At 41.4% G+C, this 25,617-nt stretch overlaps 1 protein-coding gene across 1 annotated transcript in view; it reads left to right on the forward strand.

The window, feature by feature from the left end:
* The window catches only part of LOC137249554 (uncharacterized), a 404,307-nt gene that overhangs the window by 270,439 nt on the left and 108,251 nt on the right, over positions 1 to 25,617 (forward strand). Inside the window, exon 4 of the mRNA XM_067781183.1 lies at positions 5,325 to 5,350. Coding sequence (XP_067637284.1) covers positions 5,325 to 5,350 — 26 coding nt within the window. The remainder of the gene's footprint in view (positions 1 to 5,324; positions 5,351 to 25,617) is intronic.

Genomic DNA, 25,617 nt, shown 5'->3' on the forward strand with positions numbered 1-25,617 from the left:
TTTAGAAAAAACTTTGTAAAATATTAAGTAGAAGAAAATGAAAAAGTTCTGCAGTGCGAAATAAAAAACCCTTGAAATCTTGGCAGGTATTACATATATAAATAAATTAGCGATATCCAACAGATGATGTTCTTGGTCACCCTGGTCCACATTTTGGTCGATATCTGGAAAACGCCTTCACATATACAACTACCACCACTCCCTTTTAAAACTCTCATTAATACCTTTAATTTGATACCCATATCGTACAAACAAATTCTAGGGTCACCCCTGGTCCACCTTTATGGCGATATCTCGAAAAGGCGTCCACCTATAGAACTAAGACCCACTCCCTTTTAAAATACTCATTAACACCTTTCGTTTGATACCCATATCGTACAAACACATTCTAGAGTCACCCCCGGTCCAGCTTTATGGCGATATCTCGAAAAGGCGTCCACCTATAGAACTAAGGCCCACTCCCTTTTAAAATACTCATTAACTCCTTTCGTTTGATACCCATATTGCACAAACGAATTCTAGAGTCACCCCTGGTCCAGCTTTATGGCGATATCTCGAAAAGGCGTCCATCCATAGAACTAAGCCCCACGCCCTTTTAAAATACTCATTAACACCTTTCATTTGATACCCATATCGTACAAACAAAGTCTAAGTTGCGATACCTCGAAAAGGCGTCCACCTATAGAACTAAGGCCCACACCCTTTTAAAATACTCATTCACACCTTTCTTTTGATACCCATATTGAACAAACGCATTCTAGAGTTACCCCTGGTCCACCTTTATGGCGATATCTCGGCCACCACTCCGTCTTAAAAACCTCATTAATACCTTTAATTTTATAACCATATCGTACAAACACATTCTAGAGTCACCCCTGGTCCACCTTTATGGCGATATTTCGAAACGGCTTCCACCTATAGAACTAAGGCCCTCTCCCTTTTAAAATACTCATTAACACCTTTCGTTTGATACCCATATTGTACAAACGCTTTCTAGAGTCACCCCTGGTCCACCTTTATGGCGATATCTCGGAAACGGCGACCACCTATACAACTACAACCACTCCCTTTTAAAACCCTCATTAATACCTTTAATTTTATAACCATATCGTACAAACACATTCTAGAGTCACCCCTGGTCCACCTTTATGGCGACATTTCGAAACGGCGTACACCTATAGAACTAAGGCCCACTCCCTTTTAAAATACTCATTAACACCTTTCTTTTTATACCCATATCGTACAAACAAATTCTAGGGTCACCCCTGGTCCACGTTTATGGCGATATCTCTAAACGGCGTCCACCTATGGAACTAAGGATCACTCCCTTTAAAATACTCATTAACACCTTTCTTTTGATACCCATATTGTACAAATAATTCTAGGGTCACCCGTGGTCCACCTTTATGGCGATATCTCGAAACGGCGTCCACCTATGGAACTAAGGATTACTCCCTTTTAAAATACTCATTAACACCTTTCACTTGATACCCATATCGTGCAAACAAATTCTAGAGTCAACCCTGATCCACCTTCATGGCGATATCCCTAAATGGCGTTCACCTATAGAACTATGGCCCACTCCCTCATAAAATACTCTTTAGTGCCTTTCATTTGATAGACATGTCATACAAACACATTGTAATGTTCGGTTACACCCGAACTTAACCTTCTTTACTTGTTTTTATTTTATTTAGTGTATGTGTACGACAACCAATCGCACACCTACCAAAGCATCGCAGTACACACGATAACTTTGCGCCACCTGTCAGCGAATAGATAAATCGAATTGCACCAAAAGGTTTGAGTCCCTGATTAACGCGTATAAAAGGTTTAAAATCTTAGTTAAAAGTATTTCATATTGTAGGTAAATTTATAGATTTTGGAGCAAATATATTTTGACAGATAACTCAGTTATCGATTAATTTATCGAAATATCACAAAATTCAAATGAAACCTGTGACCTTCCTCTATTGTTTGATGCCCATATTGTAGGCATATTTAGAGGTTTTAGGTAACCTCATTTTAACCGATTATCGTAATATGGCAGCGTGAAATAATTTTTTTTGGTACGCCACTGTATCTATTCATGAATTTGATTTTTAACTTATATGAAATTGAAAAAAAAAACTCTGCAAAGGCATTCTTTGATATTTGTTTGGAAACTAAGTGCATTTTCCTTCGTTTTTCAAAAAAAAAATCCTTCAAAGTAGCTTAATTATAGCTTAAACAACTATATCTTTTTTGTTTCTCACGCGATTTTAATGAAATAAGTTCTAGGTTCCCTTCTGGATTACAGGCTATCCATCTGTGAAAGTCTCATAAAAATCCATTCGTTAGTTTCCGAGATTATCGATATCATACAGACAAACAGACAAACCGACAAACAGACAAACAGAAAAAAGTGGTGCCGATGTATTCTACGACATTCCAAACGTCAAGTACACTCATTTTTTTTTTTAGAAATCTTGGATGTACAGACACGATTTTCTAGAGATTTATTATAGTACAGATAACAAAAATACGTTTTTTTTTAACTTTTGATTTGCCATTTGGCGGTAAGGTATCGTTAAAAAGAAGAAGTATTATTCACATTACTATTACAATGACGGCACGGCTATAGGTTCGTCAAAAATACGACTTGCCAAAATGTTGGCCGATGAAAATTAATTTAAATTTTTTCCAATTATTTTATTAAATTTTTAACGTCCTACGGGTGTACGAATCACCATTAAAATACACGTGTGTGATATTCAAGTTTATGCTGGGACGAGATATATTTGAAGGGCCTTATACTATTTTCACACAGACGGCTTATTGAATAATAAAGGCAATTTACTACATTAAGAGGCTTATTGAGCTCAATCTTCCCTACAAAATTCGAATCTATTATTATTTCATTAGTAGCTAATCGAACGCCTAATGAAGTCAAAAGCACAATGCAACTCTGTTGGCAGCGTTCCGCTTCCGTTTCCGCTTCTTAGTTTTTGGTGTGTTCAGTGCTTAAAAATGTCATTTGTCAAAGCAAATGTCATTGTCTGCATGGCGTAACGATACAAGGTGGTCGCATCGAACAGCTGATTATAACCTTTTTTATTTGATTTGATACATCAACTACCGGCGCAGTACGATTTTGACATTTGTCCATCGAATTTACAAGTACATGGAATTTTTTTTGTTTGTAGGTATGTCACCATGTCACCTTGTATCGTTCCGCCATGATGATTGTCTGTCCCATCCTTCATACTAATCGAGCAGTTACTTCTGTGTGAAAGCAGAAAATTTACGATTTCATTAGCAGGTGAAATGAGATCATTAAGTTTCTGTGTGAAAACAGTATTAGACTTCAAAATCTATGATTTCGTCCTCAGAAGATAAATTGTTATTTCTGCTACACTCATAAATATTTGTTGTGTTCACTAATTTTAAGAGATCGTTGTTTATTTCAAAGTCATGACAGCATTTATTCAGCCGTTTAAGACCACTTCCTATTGTCAGAAGCCAATTCAACATAACCAAACTCATTTTATTTCTGTGTTTGCTTTTAATCAAACTCATGTTTGAAAACGTTCTTGCAACTTCAGCATTACTTAGTGGCAGCACAAAATCGAGAAGCTTTTGGAATTATAGTGTTTAACATCAAACCAAAACCTTAATGTTGAAGTCACATTTTTCCAATTTTGGAGGTAGGTATTTTACCAATGCATTTGTAATCTCGTTATTTCATCAGTGCTATACTTGTTTTTTTTTTCATTTGTGAAATTAAAAAAAAAAAGAAATCTATTTTGCTAAGCGTTTCTATATTGTGCGGCAAACGTTGCCTTAATTGCTCTATTAATTTAATTATGAAGTCGCGACATATATTACGCATCTTTCTTTCAATGAATTCGTCTATAAATTTATATTATTTTTTAATTCGTATATATTCTTCAGAGGTATAATGAAAATAAGGTACGGGAGACAAAAATGTATTATAATCTGAAGTTAAAGGGTCGAAACTCTCAGAAGGTGACACTATGCTGTTGCACAAGCTGGAAAGCAAATATACAACCTCATGACACAGTTTATCGATTATAGTTTTCGTTATCAGTTGAGTGCCGAGTTGCCACTTCATACATAACGAAACAAATAAAATAAAACTTCGACACACATAAAACACATTACAAATTTCACAATATGTATTGCCGAAATAGATTTGGAGCCAAAAAGGGGCAAACATTTTAAAGAGGACCAAAAAAAGGGCAAGGGGCAAAACCGGAATTTTTGGTGCTACCACGATGGCAACACTGCGAATAATATTTAGCACTTTGTTTTTGTTGTTTTGCACATTTGAACTGGCGCTGTCATGCCATTGCGAATATCTAACTTATGATGAGTGCAAAGATTTTTTTAGTTGTTGTAGTTCTTTTTTATTTATTCTGTTGCCAACTCAATGCGTGTCATGTTGTGGTAGGCAGGCTAGAGGTACCAACTTCCGTCGGCAATGCACAAAGATTATTTTTAGTATTTCTGCTACACATTAGGATGGCTTAGTTTGACTAAAAAAAATTTTATATGATTGTAATATGATATTGATTTTGGTATGCTGGCGTCCCCGAGCTTGATAAAAACTAAAGCTATCCGTAAATGAGATTGGTATTCAAGGAGTTGTGTAGCGCAACCCTTTCAAGCGGAAATTTATAGCTTCTCCAACCCAATTGTCAACGTCATCTACCCTTGGGGTATACTGTTTCTGTAGCAGGCAAGGCAATTTCTCTGGAACTAGAATGTGGGGGTAGGGACGGCCTAGAAGGTTCAATGTGGTCACACTAAATTGTTACGAGATGGTGCAGCTTGTAACTGTGCTTATTATTGGAACGTACTGGATATGTATCCGGCATAAGACCATAAGCGTAGGAACCTAACTTTAATCCTTCAGCAGCTTTTCGAAATACAAATCAGAGTGATAATCAGCTTATAAGTCGGTAGTAACCATAGAATGACTAGAAACGGGCTGTTTAAACGTGCATCAACGTGGGTGTGACTGCATCAGGTGAATTATTTGATTTCGTAACTTATCTTAACTCGATATCTTTTCAAATCGAGTTGACCTGCCGCGGGATAATGGTGATTCAGAGGCATTCTATTGTTTGGTGTGCATAATCAGCCCAGAAAGTGTATATTCATAAAAATGCTTGATAAGTGCTCCGCAGAGTACACCCTTTCCCTTTCTACAATTCTCCCGAATGAACCTAAAGATGATTTGTATGAACCTATAGATTATTCTCATATATTTGCTAGAGGGCTTTAATTTTTTAATATACATATTTTTTTTTCTAATTTCAGCCAACACAGTTCAGCCGATGCAACCGTAAGTAATCGCTTCCGAAACAATAAATAGTATCTATATTATAGGAGACGACAAGAAGCAAACTTTTGTAGAAACATAAAATATGTATATAACTCTCTGTCATAAAGTCGAACTGGAGCACAAAGAGCGACAGAAAAGAGAAAAGTTGACGAGATCAAAATGTAAGAGCGAAACCAATAGGGAAAACTACATTATCAGGATGTTAGAAGCAAATGAAAGTGGAGAAGGGGAACACTGCAGTTTTCATAATAAATGAGATGACATAGGAGGGACTGGGAAATTAATCAGTAAGTAAGAAAATACTGTAACGAATTTTAGGAAATTCCTGATACGTATGTACCTCCTGCTAAATAACTCAAATAACTTCTGCTAAATAACTCAAAGTACTTCACAATCACAATTATGCTTCACTAATTACTTACTTACTTAATTGGCGCTTAACCGTTTAAACGGTTATGGCCGTCCAACAAGGCGCGCCAGTCGCTCGTTCTCTCTGCCAACAGGCTCCAATTGATCACCCCAAGGGAGTTTAAGTCGTTTTCCACCTGGTCCTTCCAACGAAGTGAGGACCGCCCTCTACCTCTGCTTCCATAGGCGGGTTCCGATGGAAACACTTTCTTGGCGTCATCTATCATCCGCATAACGTGGCTTAGCCAGCGCAGTCGCTGCGTTTTAATTCGCTGGACTATGTTGATGTCTGCGTATAGCTCGTACAGCTCATCGTTAAATCTTCTTCGGTACTCGCCATCGCCAACGCGTAGAGGTCCATAAATCTTTCGAAGAACTTTTCTCACGAACACTTCCAGAGCCGCTTCATCTGCTGTTGGTCATGGTCCATGCTTCTGCACCATATAGCAGGACGGATACGATTAGTGACTTGTAGAGTATGATTTTCGTTTGCCGATAGAGGACTTTACTTTTCAATTGCCTACCTAGTCCAAAGTAGCATTTATTGGCAAGAGTGATTCTTCGCTGGATTTCAGAGCTGATTTTGTTGCTAGTGTTGTTGCTGGTTCCCAAATAAACGAAGTCTTTTACAATTTCGAAATTATAAAAAAAAAAAATAAATGTAAGGCGCGATAACCTCCGAAGAGATCTAAGGCCGAGCTTCTCTTCCAATTTGCGTCGTGCTCCTCTTGATTTTTCCCTACAAATTGGCCGGACGGGACCTACATGTTTTATGCCGACTCCGAACGGCATCTGCAAGGCAGATGAGTTTTCACTGAGAGCTTTTCATGTCAGAAATACAATCGGAGCGCTTGCCAGACACTGCCGAGGGGCGACCCCGCTTAGAAAAATTTTCTTCTAATTGAAAAATCTTATTTCTAAAATTTTGATGTTGCTTTGCCCGGGAGTTGAACCCAGGGCATACGGCGTGATAGGCGGAGCACGCTACCATCACACCACGGTGGCCGCCATTCGAAATTTCGAAATTATGGCTGCCAATAATAGCGTGGTTGCCAAGGCGCATATGCACTGACTCTTTGCTCGATGACAGCAGGTGCTTCGTTTTGTCCTCATTAACCATCAAACCCATCTTTACCGCTTTTTTTCCAGTTTGGGGTAAGCAGAACTAACGGCGCGGGTGTTTAGGCCGATGATATCAATGTCATCAGCATACGCCAGTAATTGCACGCTTTTATAGAATATTATTCCAGAGCGGTTAAGTTCTGCAGCTACTATAATTTTCTCCATCATCAAATTAAAGACATCGAGCTTTAGAGGGTCACCCTCTCTGAAACATCGTTTAGTTTCGAACGGCTCGGAGAGGTCCTTCCCAATTCGGACTGAGCTGATGGTGTTGCCCAACGTCATTTTGCACAGCCGTATAAGTTTTGCGGGGAAACCAAATTCAGACATAGCGGCATATAGGCAACTCCTCTTCGTGCTGTCGAAGGCGGCTTTAAAATCGACGAAGATGTGACTCGTAAATTACGTCAACTGGCAGGCGATGGTAACATTGGCATCTGATCACCTGCCTATACCTACTTCGTTCGAGCGTACCGCCGATTTCATCATCACAGAAAACGGTCTTTCATAAACTTAAAAAAAGGAAAGTGGGAGGAATAAAAATCCTTTACAGACAACCGCTTTGCTGCCCTCGCTATCCCGACTGGTGCTCGCCAAGGGGAGCGTGCTTTCCGCAAGGTCATTGAATCCGCATCGGCTCACTTCATTTCCGCCGGTAGAATTCCCGAAATTCGGCCTCGGAATTCGGCGGAGGCCGCAAATTTAGCGAAAGAACGTGACCTTATAAGACAGCTCGATCCCGGTGACCCCCAAATAAGGGATATAAACCAACGCATCAGACTGCTTGTGGATGAGCACCTAATCGGTTGTAACCTCACTGCCGGTGTAGGTAAGCTTTGGTCCACCGTAAAGTCCCTATCGAATTCGTCTAAGCACAATGACAAAATTTCCATCGCCGTTGGCGATAAAGTGCTGTCGGATGCGAAAAAATGCGCGAGCGCTTTCTGCCGACAATATATAATGCATTCTACGGTCGACAAAGATAGACGGAGGGCCAATGGAGTCGCACATAAACATAAATTCAGCGCGTCTCCAATTACCATCACCCCCAAAGAGGTTGAGGATGCCATCGGTCATGCTAAACATCCAAAGCAGTTGGCCCAGAAGGCATAGCCATTCCGATGCTTAAAATCCTAGGGAAAGGAGGTTTCAAATATTTGGTGCATGTCTTCAACCTGTCTCTTTCCACGTTCGTCATTCCCGAAAAATGGAAAATGGCCAAGGTGGTCCCGCTACTAAATCCTGGGAAACCAGCTAACATAGGAGAGTCATATCGCCCGATATCTCTCCTATTGCCAGTAGCCAAGACGCTTGAAGCCATTTTGCTCCCCTACTTCAAAGCAAATTTGCAGCTAGCCTGTCATCACCATGGCTTCAGAAAACTCCATAGCACCACCACCGCGCTAAATGCCATCAAACCCAGATAAATTGCGGTTTAAATCAAAATCCCCGCCAGAGAACAGTTCTCGTTGCGCTAGACCTATCAAAAGCTTTTGATACGGTCAACCATGACACTGCAAGACCTGGAAGGGTCTGCCCTTCCCCCATGTCTTAAAAGGTGGACGGCAAATTATCTGGGTGGTCGGCAGTTATCGGTGCAATTTAGAAACGAAACATCAGGTCAGGTCAGGTTGGGTGGTAGCTTCCCTGATGAGAGGAAGCTCACTTGGACAACATGACGGTCCGTTGTGATACCACATATAATAAACTAAACTAACGGTGACGTAGATATAACTACTTAGAGAATCGTTGGGTAGCAACGATAAAGTTCCGAATGATCCCGATCTCAACCTTGGATAGCTCCTCGGGAGATCCAAGTGAGTCACGACCAAAATACTTTCGCCTAGTTCTGGCAAAAGCTGGGCAGTCAAGCATAAAGTGATTTGGTGATTCCACCTCATCATCCTCCATACAGCTGCAGCAGGATGGAGTTTCCAATATATTGAGACGTACCGCATGGATACCCATGGGACAGTGCCCTGTCAAAACCCCAATGACCATTGATAGGTGAGCCTTAGTGAACCCAATTATTTCAGCAGACCTCCTGCCATCCACTTTCGGCCAGAAAGATCTTGATATCCTACAAGACGTAGTGTCCGCCCAACGTTTGCTGAGCTGACTCGAGGCCCAGCTATGGAAGAGCAATCCACAGGTGGCTAGCGGAATCCCGAAATCCCTACAGCCATCTTCATCCGGTTCAGTTGTACCGATTCGGGCTAAGAGATCCGCTTGACAGTTACCCGGAATATCACTATGGCCCGGGACCCAGATAATCTTAATTGTAAAATAATTCGATGCAATCGCAAGTGTGGTCAGGCACTCCCAGACCACCCTCGATCGCACTGTAGTTGAGCTCAAGGCCTTTATAGCCGCTTGGCTATCAGAGTAGATGTTAAATTCCCTAACCGTAGTAGCGCTGGATAGCATTTCATCCACCGCATCCTTAATCGCAGCAACTTCCGCTTGGAATACACTGCAGTGATCAGCCAACTTAAACTTGCGGCTTACATTTAGCTCTTGACAAAAGACCCCCCCGCCAACCTTTCCGTCCAACTTCGACCCATCCGTGAACAAGTTAACCGGTCCCATGCCCCAGATAATTCCTCTTCTCCACTCCTCCCTCGGGGGAATGACTGGGGTGAAGGTTGTATAGGGAGCGGCCACCGGCATGCAATAGTCCGTCCTGTCCGGGATAAAGTCGAAACTAGTAAGAAGGCTAGAGTGTCCGAAATCAGAAAGCATATAACCCATATCACGAAGCCTGACCAACGACCGGGCCGCGGCTGCCTTTCCCGCAATATCTACTGGATGTATATTCAGCATGACATTCAGTGCCAAGGTAGGTGTTGTTCTCATAGCGCCACTGATGCCGATAAGCGCCGTCCGTTGCACTGACACTAGCATTTTGGAGGTGCTCGCCGTGTCCAGTGCTTTCCACCAGACCAGCACCCCATATAGCAGAATCGGTTTGACAACCATCTCATAAAGCCAGTGTACTACTCCTGGCGAGAGCCCCCATCTCTTTCCGATAGCCCCCCTGCAGCAGTACAAGGCAACCGCGGCCTTCCTGGCCCTATCTTCCACATTGGGCCTCCAGGACAGCTTCTTGTCCAGAACAATTCCCAAATATTTAACCCTGTCAGTAAGTACCAACGGTACCCCTCCAATCGAAGGAGTTCTGAAGTCGGGTATCTTATATCTCCTTGTAAAAAGAACCAATTCTGTTTTTCCCGGGTTGACCGCCACTCCACATGATTCAGCCCACCTAGCCACAGTATCCAGGTATCCCTGCAGAACATCGCGCAGGGTGCCCAGAAATTTGCCCCTGACTAGGATAGCGAGGTCATCTGCATAGGCAACCACCCGACAGCCATTGGCTTCCAGCTCCACAAGAAGCTCGTTGACTACCACAACCCAGAGCAGAGGAGATAGGACACCTCCCTGTGGCGTGCCCCTGCACACCTTCCTCCTTATTATGGCTCCTCCCCACTCCGCTGCGACAATTCTGCCGCATAGAAGTTTGCTAATAAATTCAACCAGAGCCGCTTCGACTCCTAAACCCACCAGAGCTCTTTCGATTGCCCCCGGTAGAACATTGTTAAAAGCCCCCTCGATGTCTAGAAAGGCACCCAGAGCATATTCTTTATGTTCTAGAGACCCCTCTATTTGCTTTACAATCGAATGGAGAGCCGTTTCCGTCGATCTGCCTTTGCAGTACGCATGCTGTGAAGCCGACAGTAACCCCCCAGGTATCCTTTCTCGTAGGTACAGGTCAATCAGCCGCTCAAGCGTCTTAAGAAGAAACGACGAGAGACTGATTGGCCTGAAATCCTTAGGTGTTACATGAGAGCCCCTGCCGGCCTTCGGAATGAAGATGACCCTAACCGTGTGCCACGACCTAGGGATATAGTTAAGCCTGAGGCAGTTAGTGTAGATGATGGCCAACCAGCGGCAGGAAATCCCTAAAGACCTTTGAAGTTGCGCAGGAATGATGCCATCCGGACCGGGTGACTTATAGGGCTTGAACGAATTTATAGCCCAGGATATTTGACTTTCCCGTAGTGGGATGGCAGGCATTTCTGCATGGCCAGCAACCGCCGACCACGCAAGCGAAGATCCCTGCGCAACTGGGACATCGGGAAAATGATTGTCCAGTAAAAGTCTCAGGGACTCCTCGCTACTCATCGACCAGTCCCCACCATCATCTCTCAGATACCCCCGAGGGGCGGGATTCCTAGAGAGTATTTTTCTAAGCCTCGCGGATTCATTGCAGCCCTCCACGTTTTCACAGAAGCTTCGCCATGAATCCCGCTTGGCTAACCTTATTTCATATTTATAAATCCCCAGACTCACCTTATAGAGCTCCCAGTCCGAGGGTAGTCTACTCCTCCTGGCTCTATTAAAGAGCCGCCTACTGGACGCTCTTAGGTCGTCAAGGGAATCAGACCACCAGGGCGGCTTGCCCTTCCCCCTGTAAGTTTTCAGTGGGCAGGACTGTTGAAAGGCGCTATTGCCTGCCAAGGTGAAGTTTTCCACCAGATCGTCTATTTCAGATTCGGACAGGTCCGAACCAGCGATAGGCGCCTCAGGCAATAGCTCTCCCAACTTCCTACAATACAAGTCCCAGTTGGTACTTTTAGGGTTCCTAAAAGATATTTTACCGGGACGTTCTTCATTCACCGAGAACTGAATATATCGGTGATCAGAGAAAGAGTGCTCGTTGAGAACCCTCCATCCAGATATCCGATCTTCCAGTTCTCTGCTAACCAGGGTGAGGTCCAAGACCTCCTCCCTTACCGCAGTAATAAAAGTCGGGTCATTCCCCCTATTACATATACAAAGTCCCTCATCTACAATAAAAGTAAATAAAGACTCACCTCTGGTGTTCGTATCCGAGCTCCCCCATATGCTATGGTGTGCATTAGCATCGGCACCTATGATTACGCCAACACCTCTCCGCCTTGCTTCAGCGGTGATTTCGCCCAGTATCACAGGCGGTGGTCCCGTTACGTCCCCATGGGGCATATACGCTGAGACCACCCACAATTCGCTACTGCCTCGCTCGAGGCAGACCGTGGTTACGTCAGCATTGCTGAAATTAGAGAGAATAAAAGCTTTAAATTCCTTTTTTAATAAGCACACAGGATCTAGGCCTACCTGCCTCCCCATGCACCAAGGTGTTGAATTTTCCCGTCCTTAATCCAGAAATTTTTCCGCCGTTACTACTCAGCCACGGCTCCTGGACAAGGACAATATCCACTCCGCCTTTCTCAAGACAGAGCAACAAGTTTGCGGAAGCCGCCTTAGAATGCTGAAGATTGATTTGACGGATTTCCATCAACACCACTCTTCTTCTTCTGCACCCCATCCTTGGCGGCTTCGCCCTCGGAGACTAGGAGGTCCTCCTCCTCCCCCAACAGACGACTTACACTGATGACGGATCCCGCCATCGATGATTCGCCCTCGGAGGCCAGGAGCTCCTCCTCGGCCCTATCATCCAGACGACTAGCACTGATGACAGATCCCGCTATTGACGGGACGTCAACAGTGCTTTCGCTGTCCAAATTAGCGGAGTCAGCATCCACAACCATGGGTACTGGCTCCCCTGCGGACGCCTCCACCTCCCGAACAGTCTCTGTGGGAGAGGAACCATCCCCCCTGGAATCGGCGTGGTAGATTTTAAGAACCACACGCTCGAGGCCATAGGAGATAACTCCCCTCGTGTCAGAGAGAGGACCGGTGGACTCTGCGTTTAGCAGAATCAGCACTTGCCGACGTGGCCCAACAGCCTCCTCTACTCTGAGGACCCTCCAGTTATGCGTCGGAAGGTTCGGGTTGCAGTAACGCATTAGTTCGAGTATTTTCTCCGGCTGAGATGGCCCGGCAGGCAACCACACCCGAGCCCTCGGTCGAAGGGGGAGATCCCTCCGTTCCACGGCCTCGAGTCTGGCCCCCCTCCAGACCTCCCCTACCAAAGAAATTATTTTCTTAAAGATACAGGCCGACCGCTCGTCAGCACAAGTAATCAGTCTAAAACCATGATACCACCCCGAGTATTCGAAGCATGGCCGCGTACCTGGGCTCTCCATAACAGCGGTCATATAGGCCGCTGATATGGCGCTGGCGACCCACGGCCACTCCTCTCGGGAGATGGCACCATCCTCCCTACTCCTATCCAGGACCCCGAGGGTGATGGAGCCTGCACGTTTAGCGATTTCGCTAAACGAAATTGCGTCCCCACCTCCTCGGGCCCTTTTTGTCGTTGAGGCATTCCGCTCATCCGACCTTTGCCGCTTCATAGCCCCCAAACCCTGCTGCTCACCCGCATCGTTCGACACCGGTGTGTGGTCGTCGCAAGCTACGACGCTCCTGGCCCACTCCAGCGTCCGGGAATGCTTCTCAGACATCTGAGCTGCATCCCTTCCGCCGTAGCGCTCCAAGATCTTCTCAGCTAAGCGCCGATCACCCAGAGCTTTCCTACGCGGCGTCGATCGCCTACCTTTCCCGGCAGGCTTCGACCCCAGGGCTCCCGTTGGGAAAGCTCCTCGCGACAGGGCTTCCTTACTAGTACTGGGCTGCTCCGTCGCATTCGTCGGACCTCTGCCTTTCCCTGTCACAGCCCCATATGGGCCTACATTGGGTGTCGGTTTCGACACCCCTCCACTAACCGAACTACCCGTACCTACGGGGTTTGAAACCAAACCCCTGCGCTGATCCGTCTGATCAGCCCTTTTGACCCGCCGGGAGCTTTCCCGGCTGGCGGCGACCTGCTTCGGAGCACTCTCCGCACCTGTCGCGTCCCCCGCACCATGACGACTTTCGCCGTCACTCCTACCCTCCTTTTTCTTCGTCTTCGTGTCCATTCTAAGAAGTCCCCCCTCAAGGCCGCTATCCGGAGCCGATTGTGTAGTCGCCCTTCAACGGTCCCGTGGTTATCTATGCTGCGCAGGGAGGCCACGCGAGGGTTGACGCATTACCTTATGAGTAATGCGTTCAGAGCCAGACCGGACGCAAAGCGGGTAAATCTTCAACCGCACCTACACCACCAACTTAACGGCGACGGAGTCGGAACGTACCTTGAGGCCCGCCACGGTTTTAACGGGACGTGGGCAGGTGCAGCATTAGCCTACCAGCCATTTCGATAGGGTTTCACCCCGACCTACTAAGGTGGCAGAATACTGCACCTACCAGCCCAAAGTCATCAATTCCTATCCATAGTCAAAATCAAGTCCCTAACAATCCGGTTCGTCACCATTGAGTACCGATCTTGACCCTTAACAGGGTCCTCCCTCCCCTGAGCTCGGCACAATGACTCAGGGGTGCGGGTTTTATCGAGTTGTCCTCTCTAGATCCGCCATTATCAGTAGAAGCAGGGGCACCTCGTGCAGGACGTGACAACCAATCACGTGTGACAATTCGTCACTATGGCCGGTCTAAGACTGATACCAGTCCCTGATCCAGAGCCTGGAACCACGTATGATATCCAAGCCAAGTATCTTAACCCCCAACGAAACATCAAAACCAAGAAGAATTAAAAACGGTGTGCCACAGGGTGGTGTCCTATCCCCACTTTTGTTTAATTTCTACACATCTAAGCTACCTTCACCACCAGAAGGAGATACCATCGTTGCCTACGCCGATTACTGCACAATAATGGCCACAGGCGCACAGATCGATGAGCTTTGCAACAGAATAAACGGCTACCTCCCTGACCTTTCCAGTTTTTTCGCCTCGCGAAACCTGGCATTATCACCGACTAAATCCTCCGCGACCTTATTTACAACATGGACGTCCCAAATGTCGACCATTTTGAACATCCACGTCGATGGCACTACGCTGCCGACTGTCCCACAACCCAAAATCTTGGGTGTGACGTTTGATCAGGATCTACATTTTGGTGAGCATGCAGCCGCAATTGTACCGAAAATCCAGAGCCGTAATAAAACCGTCAAATCTCTTGCTGGCAGTACTTGGGGCAAAGACAAACAAACGCTCATTACCACTTACAAAGCAATTGGCCAGCCGATTGCATGCTACACGTCCCACATATGGTCGACAAGCCTAAAAACTACTGGAAAAAGCTACAGGCCTGCCAAAATACTGCTCTCAGAACCGGCACGCGCTGTTTCCTTATGTCTCCAGAACACCATCTACATAATGTGGCGAGAATACTCCCCATCAGGGAGAGACATGAGAAGCTAACCAAACAGTTCCTGTTGAATACCCAGAAACCTGGGAATACCAACAGACATCTGATTGATGAGCCAACCCCGCCGAGGGGCTTACGGAGTCATCTTCGTAAGCATTATGAGGAAATACGGCACCTGAGAACTCAGCCGTATGAAGCAAAAAAACACAATCAGGTCTTCAGTGACCTCCACAAACAGACGTCGGATCTTTATGCCAGGAATTGCCCGGTAAATTCAGTACTCAAAGAACAGTACCCAAAACTGGCGGAAGAGGAACACACACTCCCCAGGGAAACGCGAGTCACTCTAGCTCAACTTCGATCTGGATACTGTAACAGGTTAAACTCTTACCTATCCAGAATCAACCCCGATATACAAAATGTATGCCCTGCTTGCAATGTGTCCCCACATGACACCAACCATCTCTTTAATTGTAATGTGGAACCAACGCCTCTAACACCCTTCACATTATGGTCAACCCCTGTTGGAACAGCAAGTTTCCTTAGACTCCCGTTAGAGGATATTGATGACAATTTGTGATCGGTCGCACCTATTGAATGGGGCGAAGCACCGCTACAACAACAACAACCACAAGAACGAAGAGGTGGTGTGTGTCGATTTTTTTCGCGGGTTAAGGTCCAATCAGTTGATTCACGATGGGCTTCAATGTTTCGCACAATACACTTGACAGGACCTTATATGCGATATTGAGAAGGCTGATTTCGCGATAGTTGGTGCAGTTTGCAGTATCCCCTTCTTGTGGACTGGGCAAAGAACACTTAGATTCGAATCGTCGGGCATGCACTCGTCCGTCCATATTTTGCGAAGAAGCTGATGCATGTGCCTTACGAACTCCTCGCCGCCGTATTTGAATAGCTCCGCAGGCAATCCCTCAGCGCCCGCTACTTTGTTGTTTTTCAATCTGGTTATTTCTATTCTGACTTCTTCATAATCAGGTGGGGTGACATTTATTCCATTATCATCGATTGTGGGATCGGGTTCGTCGTATCTGTGCGGTAAATCGTTGTCTCCATTTAGGAGAGCAGAGAAGTGTTCCCTCCATCAATTACAAGGTCCCCGTTTTCGTTCTTACGGGAGTTGTCCCCGGTTTTAAAACCTTCCGTCTGGCCCCGAATTTTTTGGTAAAATTTTCGGGCGTTATTCCTGGTGGCTAGCAGCTCAAGCTCCTCGCACTCACGGCTTTCAGCCTCTGCTTTTTTCTTCCTGAAAAGGCGTCTCGCTTCCCATTTTAACTCGCGGTAGCGTTCACACACTCCTCCTGTTGCGCTCGCTTTTAACGTAGCCCTGTAGGCAGCCTCTTTTCTTTCGGTTGCAACGCGGCATTCTTCATCGTACCAGTTATTTTTCCGTGGCCGCCGGTAATTAATTTTTTCCTCAGCGGCAGGGCGAAGTGCTTTGGAGATATGCTCCCACTGCTCCTGTATTCCTTCAGGCTGAGTTGTGCTCTCAGAGAGCAGGTGTGGGAGTCGAGTTGCGAAATCATTGGCAGTCTGTTGCGATTTCAGCCTTTCGACGTCTAGCTTTCCGTGTGTTTTTTGTTCCTTGGTTTTAGCCGCGCTGAGGCGGGTGCGTATTTTAGGTGCGACGAGATAATGGTCCGAGTCGATGTTAGGTCCTCGCATCGTGCGCACGTCTAAAACACTAGAGGCATGCCGTCCGTCTATCACAACGTGATCGATCTGATTGCGAGTATTTCGATCAGGGGAAAGCCATGTAGCTTGATGCATCTTTTTATGCATGAACCACGTGCTGGATATGACCATGTTTCGAGCACTTCACTAATAGCATGTTTAAATCAAACTAATTACTCATTCTCCAGCCTACGCTGCTTTTATACTCTCGGTTACTTCGTTCGCCCATTTCTCCTAAGGTCTAGATGTTTCACGGACATGCCTTCTAGAACAGTTGTATCTCATGCTTGGTTATTTAGCTATTTACATGTATCTCTGTAGTTTATGCTTTTCTTCTTACCATATGCATGTGTATGTGTGAATAGCAACTTCTGCTCTAAGCTGCCGGCTACATATATGTATGTGAAATAATCTCTCTGCTTAAAACTGCTGTGGCTGTTTTTTGATATTGTAATTGTTAAGTTTAGCTATGATATACTTCAGGTCACCTTCTTGGGTCTCTCTCTCAAATCTTGACAAGAAAATCTTTTTTTTTAATAGGGGCAGTAATCAATCTACAGCCGACTGCTGTTCAGATTCCGCAGAGGGGTATTGGGGCATCTGGTTACTTTTTGTGGAAGGCTTTGTACAAACTTTTTAGACGTCGATGGCTGAACTGTTAAGGTACTCGGGGAAGTCTGATTTAGCAATTCAGAAATTTGGGTGGAGGAGCTTAAGTACAGCGTCCAGAGTCGGAACACAAGAGGAAATATCGGTAGCTTAGGATTATTAAACGAAATGATGACGTTGGTTGAACTGGCTGGCCCGTGAGAACCACACATAGATTGGATGAGTCCATTGTGTTAACGTTAGTTCTAATACGATAATAATTCGAGTATCCGCGAGACTGAAATAAATTTTTATAATGCATGAATTTCTCTGCCTGAACGCACTCAAGAATAGCTTTTCTGAATCTTTTTTCACTTTTTTATTTATTACAAAATTTTTTAAATCGAAATTACTTAATTCATCTAAAATTATTACATTGCTAAGTACCGTCAGTAAAAGGGCTATATTGGCATTGGGTAGATAGGCAAATGCAATGCAGCGAAACAACCTCGAAACTGTGCCAATGCCCTGACTAGAACACTGAAGGCTGTCAGCACGATGGTCGTAAAATGAAAAGTGAAAGAAAGAAAAAACTTTTGAAAATTAAAACGAATGAAAGAGTTAGAGAAGGTGAAGCAACAATAGGAGAACATAGAAAAAACGTTGTTTTCAAATGGAAAAAAATCAAGTTATAATGGATGTGGTAATGTTAAGCTTTTGTGAACGACACTCTATTATACATAAAAAAAATCAGGGAGTGCAAGCGAGCAAACGAAATATTAGAAAAAAATAAATAAAAGCGCTATGCAAGTAGAAAAAATAAACGATGTACAGAAATGTGAAATGCAGCATAATTATGTGAGAGAATGTGTACGAGTATTAGGTGTAGATAGAGAGTGTTGTTGGCAATGCAGTACTGGGCTATGTAAGAAGTTATAAATATCTAAGTATATTTATATATATATTTGGAATAATGTGCATTGCTTTCAATTTCATAGTTATGTGCGCAATGTGCATATATCTTCACATATGTAAGTGGATATGTGTTGACCGTTAAATGAGTTGACTTACTTGGCGCACTGCCAATTTTCTGGGCTCCTGACCAACAAGTGCCAAGGCAGTGGCCATTTAGAGTTGCATAGCAAAAGTAAAATATTGGAGGAAATGTATACACACAAATGTGCTTATGTAAAATTCACGATATATGTGCACAGACGATAGACATCATGAGTACGAAGTTGTCAGTTACCAGCATAGGAAGCTAAACTCAATGCTAACAAAAGCTTCGATAATGCATAAAACTTAGGAGGTGTAAGTAAATGTATGGAAAACCTGCTAAAAAAACTTGATGCATTTTATTGCTAACCAAGAAGTTAAAAAATTGTTATTGGGAGATCTGACAATGACAAAAAGTACAACGTAAGAAGCGTTTTTTTCATACATACATTGTAAGGAGACAAAGATGAAAACCATGCATTAGATTTTACTACAGCGTAAATCTGAAAAGTTGTATGCCTATTTGTATGAGTTTAAGTGGGGATTATCCTTATTGCTTTAAATGTACGAAAACATTTATTTGAAGCAATTTTTAATTTATAATTTACTAGCAGACCCGTCAGACGTTGTTCTGCCCTAAATTTGGTCTATCTGCATACATTTTAATAAGCTTTCTCCGTCTAGCCCTGCCCTCCCCCTCTTCACTTTATCTTAATTTTTTATTCTCTCCCCCCTCCGTCTTTTTCGCTTCATCTATCTCTATCTTCGTCTCACTCTATCTCTTTGTCAGTCTCTTCCCTCTTTTCTCTTCTCTCAAGTTTTTCCCATTCTTATTCATCCCTTATTGCCAGTCCCAGAGGGTGGTATGTATTTTGTTCCAGTCCCATTCCGAGTCCCAGTCCCACTCCGAGCCTCAGTCCTAGTCCTAGTCCTAATCCCAGTCCCAGCCCGTTTCTGGTCTACTTCCCAGACAAAAAGGATCATAAATACTAATATATGCAAATTTATATACCAAATTTCAGGCAAATCGAATAGGACGTATGTAAATAGGTATGTGGGTATTATTAATTCATATCTTTATTTCGGCTTCGCATGCATATTTATCAGTTTTGCCAGGCTGATGCGAATAAATCGAATATCACAATGAAAATTACTTTAAAGCACTCAGCAACAGTTTTCATTTGAAAATGAATGAGGTTTGAAAATGATCATGTACTAAAGCACTCATCAACAACTTTCATTTGTTACCCATGTTGTATTACCACTTTCTAGGGGTACCCGGGTCCACGTTTTGGCCTCAATCTCCAGACCCTAGTCACCTATAGGTATGAAAACTACCCTGTACTAAAGCACTCATCAACAGCTTTCATTTGTTATCCATATTCTATAAACATATTCTAGGGGTACCCGCGTCCACGTTTTGCCCTATATCTCGAGACACTAGCCACCCACGGGTACGAAAGATACACCGTATCAAAGTACTCACAAACAGCTTCCATTTGATACCCATATTGGACAAACATATCCCAGGATTACCCAAGTTCACGTTTTGATCTCAAAAACCCTAGCCAAAACGGGATAAAAAGTATCCTATGTCTGTCTCCTGGTTCTAAGCTACCCCTCCACTAATTTTCAGCCAAATCTGTTCATCCGTTCTTGAGTTAGAAATATTGTAACTAACACCACTTTCTTTTATATATATACATCGCATTAGACACTTCAAAAATAACAGCATTTCTCTACTATTTAATGGATGTTATTGTACATATAACCCTTCTCTTCAATCACTCTATCTACTAAAAAAAAGCGCATCAAAATCCGTTGCGTAGTTTTAAAGGTTTGAGCATTCAAAGGGACATAGGGACAGAAAAAGCGACTCTGTTTTATACTACGTAGTGATAGTGATACATGCAAGAATACCAAAAAATAAAACTTTTGTTTAAGAATTTTAAGGAAATGTTCAATATTTTTAAGGAAAGAGTATTTTTCGAGAGATGTATGCATTCTTAACCATTTATTATTATTTGTGTATGTACATATACATGTATGTCAAGCTGATATGAAAACACATAAGTACATATGTACCTATAAACCTACGGCCGAAGTTAAATAACGCAGCGAATGCTATGTGTACATACGTATGTGTCGCATCATATCTCACTCAAAAGTAATTTGCTCGCACAGTTGACACCGAACAATCACACACACGAATTTTTTGGTAAAAATGTTACTTTTCTTTAAATAATTTGGCTGATATAAGAAAGGAATCAAGTATTTTTTTTTATGCAGGGCGAAGGTAAATATTTCAAAGTTTTACTGAAAAGTAGAATTTTTCAAATCCATCTTTCCGTTTATGAGTTATAGCTGTGTAAACAAAAATTTTATGATTTTTTACTACATTTTGGCAATTTGCCACGCCCCTATAATATATACCTTCAAATTATATTAACTGTACCATCTCACGTAGCTAAGCTTTCAAATGCCAAAAACCGTTTTAAAATCGGAGCATTCTGTGTGAAGTTATGTGCATACATGGCATTTAGCGACTTTATTTTATAAGATTTATAGATAGATATAGATTATAGATTTAATAATTTGGGAAAAATCTCACTGCCAGGAGAAAAGGCTTTGAAGAGATTTACAAGTTATAATCGAAACAGCTGTCGCCTTGTCCATCCTGATGTCACGTTGTATGCCTATTAAGTTTTGCAAACTATAAAATTGTTACATACATATATTTTTTTTCTGAGAGGATGCGTTCTAGTCTAGACTGACTCAGGCGCCCTACCGGCTATGAGAATATGGTGGATAAATCTCACAGCAGATACATTGTAACAGTTTTATTCTTGACAACAGCAATTGCTGATACCATACGGATAAATGTTGTGATCTAATGTTTTATCTAGCCTGAACTTTTTAAATACTTCCCGAAAATATGCCATTTTCAACCCACAATCAGCAGTAGTGCTCACTTTGGCGCTATTAAGCCACTAGTTAGGTGATTGCTCTACTTTAGCATTCTTGTGAAACATTCAAATAAAGGGAGACTACTGTAGGGATGAACAAAAATGAGTTTATTGTGCTGGATGCCTGTGCCCAATACCTGAGTTTCTTATCGAAAGTTATGCTCACACATTCCAGCAATACCTCCCTTCTGAGAAGTAGGGAAAAACATGGTACAGGTAGTAATGGATATAGTAGCAGACATCCTAACCTGTATAGAAACATCACAGAAAGTTTTTTATGAAAAATTTCGCCTGGTTTTTAAAATGGAGTTTGGCCTGCTTTTGGAAAAAATCTTAATATATATAAATTTCGTGTCACGTTGTTTGCCCGCGATGGACTCCTAAACTATTTAACAGATTTTAATCCAATTTCCACACCGTGTGCAGTTTGATCGAACTTGAAAGATATGATAGCGTTCCTGTGATCTATTCGAACAAATTCTATTCACTGTTCGATTTGTCTGAAATATGGAATATAGGTAGCCCTTTGCCTAGATTAGTATATGCAATATTTTTTTTTTTTGGGAAGGAATTACGGACCGATCAATTCGAACAAATTCTATTCATAGTTCGATTTGTCTGAAATTTGTTATATAGGTAGGCCTTTGCCTAAATAAGTATTTACGACACTTTTTTCTGGTAAATGGAGCAGGGACAAATTTGGAATGGGAACTGGAACTTGAACGTAGGCTGGGGCAGGGAACAAGGGATGGAGAAAATAAGAAGAACTAGAGAGAAAGGAAAACAGGGAAGGAGAAAGATATAGAGTTAGACGAAGATAGAGAGATAAGTGTAGATTGAGCGGAAAAGAAGTGAAGGAAAAGACGGAGAGAGGAGAAAGAGACGCAGAAAAAGAGAAAGGCAGAGGAAAGAGTGAATAAAAAGATAAGGAAAAGGGGGAGAGAGGGGAAGAGAGACTAAGACGTAAAAATTTCTGATATTGAATATGCGGATAGACCAAAGCTCGAGCAAAACATTGTCTGCCGGGTCTGCTAATATCTTATATATATGCTGAGAAGTGCAGTTGGATTCATTCGTTAAATTAAATGTAATTACAGAGTACGTCGCTTTGTCAGCACTCATTGTATTGAGTATGAATATAAGTACATATATTAAAGAAAATGTATAACATCTAGAGGTTGGCTTTAAACCAGGAAATACAAGTTGATAAACGACCCTTTCATATACAACGCAGATACACCCGTCGATATGCCTTAGGGCAACATCGACTCGCTGACCGTGTGGCGATCGCCATAATAAAATTTCAGTAATTATTTGAAAAAGGTAAAAAAAAATTACGAAATATGCAAAATTGTATGTCCAATTATTACAAAAATGGCATAGAAGAAACGTCGAAAAAAAGGCAAAACTGTTGCACGCAATTCAAGTGACAGAAAAAGCCATTAGAGCACGCGAATATGATGCTGTTACGTTGTATTGCAATGAAAACGAAAGTTCAATAAACTTTCACGTAACGACAAAAACAACAGTAACCAAATGAAAGCTTTTTTCTAACGACAACGAAAATAAAGTGAGTAAAAACTAAAAGACAAAATACAGCATTTCAAATAGCAAATGAAATAGAGTGAAGAAAAGAAACCAAACAAAAGGGGCTAAAAAAATCTTTCGAAAGTAGAATAATAAAAAAATTAGTAAGCCAAAAACAAAATGAAAAAAAAAAAACAAATAAAAAACAATCACAGAGAAAAAATAAAATACAGCAAAGGAAAATATCATAAAATAACAAACAAAAAAATAAAAATAGAATCATATTCATGATGTTAAAAATAAAAAAAAAAAATAAATAAAATAAATTAGAAAGTAAAACTAAATATAACAAAAAATAAAAAAAAAAAAAACATTTTAATTAAAAAAAATAAACTAAAATAAAATATAATATAATCAAATTAAATAATATAAAAATATTAGTGAAATAAATTACAATACTAATAAAATAAAGCAAAGTAACAAATAAAATAAAAAACTACAACAAAAATATTTTAAAGCAATTGAAATACGAAAAAAAATTATAAAATATAAAATAAAATATAATTAAATTAAAGGAAAAAATTAAACAAAATAATTATAAATCAAAAAAATAATATTAAATCGAAAAAAAAATAATAACGATATGAAAAAAGAAATAAAATAATCAAATTAAATAATATAAAAATATTATTGAAATAAATGAAAGTATTAATAAAATAAAGCAAAAATGTAAGTAAAAGCAATTGAAATACGAACAGAAAAAATTTATAAAAGATAAAATAAAACATAATTAAATTAAAGGAAAAAAATTTTACAAAATAAATATAAATTAAAGAAAAAATATTAAATAAAAAAAAATAATTTATTTAATAATTTGGGAAAAATTTAAACAACGTGACATCAGGACGGACAAGGCGACAGCTGTTTCGATTATACCTTGTAAATCTCTTCAAAGCCTTTTCTCCCGGGAGTGGGAGTCGAACTCGCACCCCTACGATAGTTGAAATGGTTGTAAACGCATTCAGCTTCGTCATGCCTGTTGTGAAGTCTTTCCCAATTGCCTTCTTTTTGCATATTTTAATCTTTTACACATTGCATACTTCGTATGCAATTATGTGTTAAAGCTATGCTTGGTACGGCGGTTTTCAAAGAAACTTTGGTTTTTGTTGCTGTTTTCGTTCTATTTATAGAACTACAACGAATTAACCAATTTTGTCTGTTTGTATGATTTTTAATAATCGGGGATTGCCCATATTGCTTTTTTTTTTTAAATGTATGAAAACATTTATTTGAAGCAATTTTTTAATTTTATAATTTATTTAATAATTTGGGAAAAATTTAAACAACGTGACATCAGGACGGACAAGGCGACAGCTGTTTCGATTATACCTTGTAAATCTCTTCAAAGCCTTTTCTCCCGGGAGTGGGAGTCGAACTCGCACCCCTACGATAGTTGAAATGGTTGTAAACGCATTCAGCTACGTCATGCCTGTTGTGAAGTCTTTCCCAATTGCCTTCTTTTTGCATATTTTAATCTTTTACACATTGCATACTTCGTATGCAATTATGTGTTAAAGCTATGCTTGGTACGGCGGTTTTCAAAGAAACTTTGGTTTTTGTTGCTGTTTTCGTTCTATTTATAGAACTACAACGAATTAACCAATTTTGTCTGTTTGTATGATTTTTAATAATCGGGGATTGCCCATATTGCTTTTTTTTTTTAAATGTATGAAAACATTTATTTGAAGCAATTTTTTAATTTTATAATTTATTTAATAATTTGGGAAAAATTTAAACAACGTGACATCAGGACGGACAAGGCGACAGCTGTTTCGATTATACCTTGTAAATCTCTTCAAAGCCTTTTCTCCCGGGAGTGGGAGTCGAACTCGCACCCCTACGATAGTTGAAATGGTTGTAAACGCATTCAGCTACGTCATGCCTGTTGTGAAGTCTTTCCCAATTGCCTTCTTTTTGCATATTTTAATCTTTTACACATTGCATACTTCGTATGCAATTATGTGTTAAAGCTATGCTTGGTACGGCGGTTTTCAAAGAAACTTTGGTTTTTGTTGCTGTTTTCGTTCTATTTATAGAACTACAACGAATTAACCAATTTTGTCTGTTTGTATGATTTTTAATAATCGGGGATTGCCCATATTGCTTTTTTTTTTTAAATGTATGAAAACATTTATTTGAAGCAATTTTTTAATTTTATAATTTATTTAATAATTTGGGAAAAATTTTGGTTAATTCGTTGTAGTTCTATAAATAGAACGAAAACAGCAACAAAAACCAAAGTTTCTTTGAAAACCGCCGTACCAAGCATAGCTTTAACACATAATTGCATACGAAGTATGCAATGTGTAAAAGATTAAAATATGCAAAAAGAAGGCAATTGGGAAAGACTTCACAACAGGCATGACGTAGCTGAATGCGTTTACAACCATTTCAACTATCGTAGGGGTGCGAGTTCGACTCCCACTCCCGGGAGAAAAGGCTTTGAAGAGATTTACAAGGTATAATCGAAACAGCTGTCGCCTTGTCCGTCCTGATGTCACGTTGTTTAAATTTTTCCCAAATTATTAAATAAATTATAAAATTAAAAAATTGCTTCAAATAAATGTTTTCATACATTTAAAAAAAAAAAGCAATATGGGCAATCCCCGATTATTAAAAATCATACAAACAGACAAAATTGGTTAATTCGTTGTAGTTCTATAAATAGAACGAAAACAGCAACAAAAACCAAAGTTTCTTTGAAAACCGCCGTACCAAGCATAGCTTTAACACATAATTGCATACGAAGTATGCAATGT

Source organism: Eurosta solidaginis, chromosome 4 (assembly GCF_040869045.1).
Source record: "Eurosta solidaginis isolate ZX-2024a chromosome 4, ASM4086904v1, whole genome shotgun sequence".
In the NCBI taxonomy this organism is placed as follows: domain Eukaryota; kingdom Metazoa; phylum Arthropoda; class Insecta; order Diptera; family Tephritidae; genus Eurosta; species Eurosta solidaginis.